Raw genomic sequence first — 8110 nt, 5'->3', positions numbered from 1 at the left:
CTTAATAATAACATTCTCGCTAAGTTTATCATCGGTTATCTCCATTAAAGTAAATAAATGTTTAATCGAATTGAAATGACTCCGATCTTTGACAGTTCCCGACCCTAAATAAAAATAAGTCACGTTTCACATAGGTTTAAAATGCGCATAACAAATGGCACATTGCATAATTTAAGGCAATTCTAAAATTGAAGGTCAATTATTATTCAATTGAAGTAAACAAGACTACTAAATCTAATTAATTTTAATTTGTTGTGCATTTAAGGTTGTCACCATGTTGTGGATAGTTGTATCAATATTATGTGCAGCTCTCACATATTATTACATTGTAAAACCACACAAATACTGGACCAGTGTTGGTGTGAAACAAGGAAATCCTAAGTTTTTCTTCGGAGACAGTTGGAAGAATATGACCAGAAAACAAAGCTTTGCTGAAATGGTTTTAGATGTATACAACATGATTCCAAACACCAGGTAAATTACTTTGACAAGAAGTAAAATAAAATGTAATAAATTATTTTTCTAGATACACTGGAATTTATCAATTTTTGGTGCCAAGTCTTGTGATAAAGGATCCCAATCTTCTCAAACAAATTACTGTTAAAGATTTTGAACACTTTACTGATCACAGACAATTACTTCCAGCAGAGAATGATCCTTTATGGGGCAACAATCTATTTGCTTTGACAGGTCAAAAATGGAGGGACATGCGTGCAACTCTAAGTCCCTCTTTTACAAGTAACAAAATGAAGGCCATGTTTACTTTAATATCCGAGTGTTCAGAAAATTTTGTTAAATATTTTAAGGAGCAGAATAAAGATATAATTACAATCGAAATGAAGGATACTTTTACAAGGTTCACTAACGATGTAATTGCTACATCTGCGTTCGGTATTAAAGTCGACTCATTAAGAGACAAAAACAACCAATTTTATGTCATGGGAAAGGATATGACATCATTCTCTGGCTTTTGGAAAACTGTGAAGTTTCTGGGGTTCCTCATCATACCAAGTATATACAATGTAAAAATCTATCGTTGTTTGTAACTAAATCTAATTTCGTACTTTAGTTTTTTAAGGTGAAAATGTTCCCCAAAGCAGTTTCCACATTTTTCAAAGGCTTGATTGTTGAAACCATCAAAACCAGAGAAGAGAAAAGCATTGTCCGTCCTGACATGATTAATTTGCTAATGGAGGCCAGAAAAGGTTTACAGAAGAACGAGGAAAATGTTATCGACACTGGTTTTGCAACGGTCAACGAGTCAGACATAATCAAACCCAAATCTAATTTAAGGGAACTAACGGATGATGACATCGCAGCCCAAGCACTGATTTTCTTCTTCGCTGGTTTCGATACAGTTTCTTCTTTGATGTGCTTTATGACGTACGAATTAGGTGTAAACCAAGACATTCAAGATAGACTTAGGGAAGAGGTTGAAGAAACTTCTAATAACTGTGGAGGAAAACTCACCTATGATGGGCTTATGAAAATGAAATACATGGATATGGTTATATCTGGTAAGATTTCAAATACATTTTCATTTTTGGTGTGTTTATATAAAATTAACTTGCAGAGACATTAAGGAAGTGGCCTAGTGCAGCTGCTGTGGATAGAGTTTGCACAAAACCTTACACAATTAAGCCCGAAACTCCCGAAGAAAATCCAGTACATTTAACAATTGGAAGCGTACTTTTCATACCTATTATGGGAATCCATAGAGATCCGAATAATTATCCCGAACCAGAGAAGTTCGATCCGGAGAGATTTAATGAAGAAAACAAAAACAGCATCAAACCCTACACCTATTTACCTTTTGGACTGGGCCCCAGAAATTGTATTGGGTCAAGATTTGCTATTATGGAAGTAAAGACTGTTTTCTTTTACATTCTGACACATTTCAAAATTGTTCCAGTGGAGAAAACAGTCATTCCGTTGAAAATTTGCAAGAAGACGTTCAATTTGCATTCAGAAAACGGCTTTTGGTTTGGATTGCAAAGATTATAAATTACAATTGATGGTAATAAAATACTGACGAAATACATTAATTTTAAAATGTCGTGTTCCTTTTGTACTTTCCACTCTCTTCCATCGATTCGGCATTACTGGGGCGGTCATCCCTTGTCGACAACTGACACACCGGTGACTGCCAAAACCGACAGGCAACAGGATCTGAGGATTCGTGTCCGAACGGTGTTTTTTCCACTACGTAACAGAAGGTTCAGGGAATTGTCTGACCAGAAATTCCCTCGTATGTAACCGGAAAGCCGCTTATATTTCACCGAAACATGCGAGTTTTATCTTTGAGTCGGCGTTTTTCTGGACGAAAGTCCACCGACGGTGATTGACGTGTTGAGATATTGCTCGGGGTAGTAAAAAGTTTCCGAATTCATATTGATCCGCAATCATCTATGACACACCGATGAACCAGACGTTTTGTGATGTTGAATTATGAATAAAGAGTATAAAAATTTTTTAATTTCAATTCGATGCAATGTTTTCGAACCAGAACACCATTAAAATTAAACAATCCCCTTGTTATTAGGAGCCGGTTCGAAAAATAAAAACAATCGAATGCATAAAATTACACGAGTATCAGATAAAAAAAGTGCTCTATTGGCGAATGGGCCTTCACGCGTATAAATTTTAACACATAATAATAACAGAACGTGTTTGAATATTCAAACTTTGTTTCAATTTCATTGGCTTAGTGCCGGCCGAACGGATAGAGCAATAAATTTAAACTAATAAATTTAATTTAAAATTTCGCGTTGTTTGGCCGGTGACCGTAAAGTGTGCTTTTTATATTTGGCATTGATAAATGAACAAAGAACGACCAGTTTAGGTATTTTTCATATAAATTATTTCCTTCCCTTGGAAATGGAGGCGGTCATTATATTTTGTCGGATAACTGTCGGAAACATGTCACGTAAACTTCGGTAATTGGAAATCACCCTCGAGATAAAGATCTAATATGACAATCGGCATCCATTACATTTCCTTAGGTTCCTACTTTCTGTCAGCAGCTATTTAGGTTTGCCCCTCTTTAAATATAATTTGCTTGAATACCGAACGTGGAATCACCACACATCAACTACAAACGCAACGTTTAAACTTGAAATGCTTCATTTGACACGAATGAAAATGAGTGTGATTGAAACAAATTGGCTAAGTGATTAATTTCCATTTGTAACGAAAATATGTGTACATAAAACTTAATCAATTAACGTCAATTTAATGCAACATTTAATTTATTATTCAGCACAATTTTTCCTTGTAATTAATGTTTCTGTGTGAAAATTATAATGCGAATAATCAATTAAGATTTATTTCGAGCTACACAGGTTATAAAACAAAACGTAACTGGAGATGAAACTGGATTCAGTCCGGAGTGGAAACAAATTTACTTCCGGTACGAATGTATTAGTGAAGATGGATTCACGGTTATTCCAAGCAACAGTTACTTTATTAGATGAAAACGACTGAAAATTTTGACAATATCGTTTTTTTTTTTTTTTTTTTCTTTTTTCTGGGGACAGAGAGGGGAAAGTGTAAACCCCCCTCCGGGCACCGATCCGGAGATCATAACCAATTGGAAACCATATGTGCTAGCACATATGGGGGAAAGGGCGTGTATATACATACACGGGTGAAGTTGAACCAGAAGACGGGACTGACAAAGATGCCAGCCCCCTGTCAACTGGTTCCCGGAAGAACAAGCCCAATCTGAGGAAGGTCCTAGAACCTCCCTGGGTGAGGATTGGGCTTGCAGTTGATCCGTCGGCCTCCCGCCACCACTGGAATATCGTTTTGTAAATTACTTTAAAATAACTGGGGGTCTACCACGAACCCGAGTGAGATATCTCAGCCGGTGAGTTAACTCACTTCTGAAATCAACGTGGCAACAGCGCATTTCGTGTTTATATTTGGTAAATTTTAGGGGAATTCAAATTTTAGGTTAATTTATACTTACAAATTTAAAATTTGACATCCAAACAAAATTCATACAAGTGCAAAAAATAATGTTTAATTAACTTGAAATGGTTAAAGAAAGGTTTGTGTATATTGTAATCATTAAAATACTTTTTGTGAACTATCAATTTATTTATTAGGTGTGCAAATTTGAAATGTTTTTCTATCAAGAGTCCGTACATAAAAAACATATTGAAGCAACAGATAATCGCAAACAACTGCTTTGTTGGTAGGACTCCCCGCTACAATACAACATATTCACTTAGTTGTTTATGAATTAATAAGATATTTTTTTTCGTGGTCAACATGACGAATGTTGAGCCAAATAAACAGCATTTGTGGTCTGTGATATTTTGTTTGTTTAATCAAAGAGAAAGGCATAGGAAAGTGACTAAATTCTTATCGAGACTCACGGCAATCGTGCTGTAACCATCAAGTGGCCATTTCAATGTTATTGTCAAAGAATACGAAAATCGTCCAAAGAAGTTTGAAGATGAATTACAAGTATTATTGGACAAACATGATATATAAACACAACAAATGATGGTGGAGGAGTTGAATGTTACTCGGTAAACCATTTCCGATCGCCTGAAAGCCATAGGAAAGATTCAAAAGGTTGGAAAATAGATTTCACACAAACTGAAGGAATAACAGACGGAAAAACGAAAAACTACGTAACATGATGCTTTTACGCCATAACGAAAGGGTATCACATTCAAAAATTAATATATTTTGAATTTTTCAAAGACAAAAAATAATGAGTAATGGGTAACGCCAACAACATTGAGTGCGAGATCGATAGATTTGGGTAGATGAAGATGTAATGTGTGCGGTGGGATCCGAAAGTACTAGTGAACTACGTCCGTTCCCGACAACAAATGATCAATGGAGTTCAATGGAAGATGAAGTTCTTGTTTGGAATGGTACCCATAAATTTCTTGAGAGATGAGCTAAATATATAGAAAGAGAGCGCCGACACTTTGATTAAAATCCAATCTTGTCATTGTTCTCTCGTTCCAATCCAACGTATGTGCCCAAATACATTGTCAATGTTGCAATTTAATTTTCCAGGATGTGTCCAATTCTTACAAATATGTACATCAGTTTTTGGAGGAATAATGGCTACATGTGTGCAAACAATACGTTTTGTGATTTCTGGGAAATTATATTTTTTAGAAAAACAAGAATATATACATTATAATGTTGTACTTACAATTAAGTTTTACTATTTATCTTTTTTCTATAAATATTTAACCCTTCAACATTTTGAAGATATCCTTCTTATCTTGAGTGTTAATAACTTAAGTTGATTCAATGTATTTTTTACTTTTTGAAGCAATTACTAGTGGGAGACTTATAAACTAGTTACATATGATATCTGCTTGAAAACTAACTGAGGTATAAAAACACAAAGCTGCAAGTAGCTACAATTTTCAAATTATATATTAACAAATGAAGCATAAAATTAAATTTACCTTACACAGGTAAACCTTTGGTGTTGAGCTAAAGATTTATAAATAGATGGAATATTTCAACAATATATGAAAGATATCTATTAATACCCCACACAACTTAATAAACTCTACCTCACTTAATTATATGATATGTGATGTACAGTATAAATTAAATTTTCTTCGTTAAGGTTTGACAATTCTTCAATCTTAATTGAAAACACAATCAAATCATTTGTTTTATTAATACCTAACAAACAACGGAATTATTTTATATCAAATATTTTTTATTGCTACTGACGTAACATGGTCATAATAGATCAAAAAAATATATATAATATCAACAAAACATTCAACTTGAACTCACGACAAATTAACCTAAAATTAAAACTTTATATATTCCTAATTGATGTAAATAAATATGATAATGTCTTTAAAACACGCAAGGTATCAATCAACAAATCCACATAATCTGAACTCACGCAAAATGTGACAAATCTCACTCACTCAACACCAACCATGTAAAGTCACCGGGTTTGGGTGACATATTTCACCTATAATACAAGTCACCGGCATTGTAAAAGGAGTTTGGACACCCTTATGAGAATAACGTCATTCGAACCGAATATCATCGGGCAGTACCGCTCCACAAGCCAGTGGTGGTGGGAAGCCAACGGATCAAACTGTAAGTCCAATCCTCACCCAGGAAGGTCCTTGTACCTTCCTCAGATTGGGCTTGTTCTTCCGGATCCAGTTGACAGGGGGCTGGCATCTTTGTCAGTCCCGTCTTCTGGTTTAATTCACCCGTATATGTTAAATATACGCCCCTTTCCCCCATATGTGCAATCACATATGTGAAACATTTGGTCATGATCTCCGGATCGGTACCCGGAGAGGGGTTTACACTTTCCCCTCTCTGTCCCAAAAAAAAAAACCGAATACCGGGGAACAGTACCGCTCCACAAGCCAGTGGTGGCGGGAAGCCAACAGATCTAACTGCAAGTCCAATCCACACCCAGGAAGGTCCTTGTACCTTCCTCAGATTGGGCTTGTTCTTCCGGATCCAGTTGACAGGGGACTGGCATCTTTGTCAGTCCCGTCTTCTGGTTTAATTCACCCGTATATGTTAAATATACGCCCCTTTCCCCCATATGTGCAATCACATATGTGAAACATTTGGTCATGATCTCCGGATCGGTACCCGGAGAGGGGTTTACACTTTCCCCTCTGTTCCAAAAAAAAAAAAAAAACCGAATACCCCAGGACGAATCCACCTTGTCGTTGTCGTGGTCTTGGGGCTCAGTACTGCTCCACAGTGGTAGTGGGGAGCTAACGAATCCAACACCTGCAAGTCCAATCCATCCCCAGGAAGATCTCCGATCTTCCTCAGATTGGACTTGTTCTTCTCGAACCAGTTGACAGTGGGCTGGCGTCTACGTCAGCTTTAGTCTTCTGGTTCAGCTCACCCGCATACGTTTACACGTGTGCGTCATCGATCTCATAGATTTTCGTAGAAGACTAAATGCGCTGTTGCCACATTGATGTCATAAGTGAGTTATCACACTCACCGGGTGAGATATCTCACTCGGGTTCGTGGTAGACCCCCTGTTCCGTAATAAATAGTGGCAATCTAGGTTGCATATCTTGACGTATGGATTGTGATTTAAAACTGTTTTCACTAATTTAAAGCAAATGAAACCATTTTTTAGATATTTTTAGAATAACTTGGGTATGCAAGAAAAATTTTAATGTAATTGAGTTTTAGCTTCAAAAGTTTCATGCACTTTTTGATCTCTTTCAAAATTACTTCTGCCATTTTTGTAATAATTTTCAACAACTTTACATGTCTAATCGTTAGTTTATATGTAAACATTTCAACCATTAGTAAAATAAGATCAAATTAGAAATTAATTAATTTAAAATATAATTAGATAGACCACTTGCATAGAAGGCACAAGTAATACATCTCAAATTTTAAATAAAAACATAATCAATGTGTCTAGAGAGTAGCAAAATACTGATGAATGAAACCAAAAAAAACTGATGTGAAAATATAATGAATAATTAAATAAAAAATATATTATAAAATGATGTTACAACCCATTCAAAAACTGAAATAATAACACACACCAAAGATCCAAATATGTTATTTATAATAATTATGTTATATTTATTAAAAACTAATATCAGACCTCCTTGGGCCCTACGTCGGTGGCTCTGGGGAGTTTGCAGGCCAAGGTAAGGCTTAAGCCAATTTCTTCGTATGCAGCATTTTACTGGAAAATAGAATTTGCCCCATATTGGATACATAGATATAGAACTGCATACAAAGTGATTTCCATTAAAAAGAGTTCGGTTCTTCCGCCAGTATTTATTCCTCCTCTAAAATTCACCACCTCACGAGCATGTTGTAACTGTGCTTGGTTTCCATGTTCTGATACGTATTCTTCCAGGATCTGGGTGGTAGCAAAATCTTGACTCATCAGAAAACAGAATACGGCTCTAGTTATCAGGAGCCCAATTAAGATGTTTTTGTGCCCAAGCTAAATGAGCGGCGGGATTTCCAGGGATCAATTGGGGTACCCTTAAAGGTCATCTCTGAAATAAAAAAAGATATACCAAATTGCACCGTTCAACGGATACCCAGAAATACGATAAATAGTAATAAAACATTATTTTTTACATTAAAA

At 35.7% G+C, this 8110-nt stretch overlaps 1 protein-coding gene and 1 long non-coding RNA gene across 2 annotated transcripts; both read left to right on the top strand.

Moving 5' to 3' along the window:
- The first annotated feature begins 115 nt into the window (after positions 1–115).
- LOC126264733 (cytochrome P450 9e2-like) lies at positions 116–2056 on the top strand. Its single transcript, XM_049963937.1, has 5 exons — positions 116–194; positions 266–474; positions 527–1022; positions 1070–1517; positions 1574–2056. Exons 2-5 carry the CDS (start codon positions 275–277, stop codon positions 2002–2004), a joined length of 1575 nt encoding a protein of 524 aa, XP_049819894.1. The 5' UTR covers positions 116–194; positions 266–274; the 3' UTR covers positions 2005–2056.
- A 1934-nt stretch (positions 2057–3990) lies between these two features.
- Positions 3991–5184, top strand: LOC126264734 (uncharacterized). The gene is made up of 2 exons (XR_007547391.1): positions 3991–4051; positions 4110–5184. It is a non-coding gene; the product is annotated as an uncharacterized LOC126264734 (long non-coding RNA).
- The last annotated feature ends 2926 nt before the right edge of the window (positions 5185–8110 follow it).

The sequence above is a fragment of the Aethina tumida genome, chromosome 2, assembly GCF_024364675.1.
Source record: "Aethina tumida isolate Nest 87 chromosome 2, icAetTumi1.1, whole genome shotgun sequence".
NCBI classification, from domain to species: Eukaryota; Metazoa; Arthropoda; class Insecta; order Coleoptera; family Nitidulidae; genus Aethina; species Aethina tumida.
This window is presented reverse-complemented; position numbering and strand designations above follow the sequence as displayed.

Excerpts from the sequence above, each read along its gene's own strand:
- LOC126264733 (XM_049963937.1), top strand. The coding sequence starts at position 275 with ATGTTGTGGATAGTTGTATCAATATTATGTGCAGCTCTCACATATTAT. Across the intron at positions 475-526 it reads AACATGATTCCAAACACCAG|ATACACTGGAATTTATCAAT; the intron begins GTAAATTACTTT and ends TTATTTTTCTAG. Across the intron at positions 1,518-1,573 it reads CATGGATATGGTTATATCTG|AGACATTAAGGAAGTGGCCT; the intron begins GTAAGATTTCAA and ends ATTAACTTGCAG.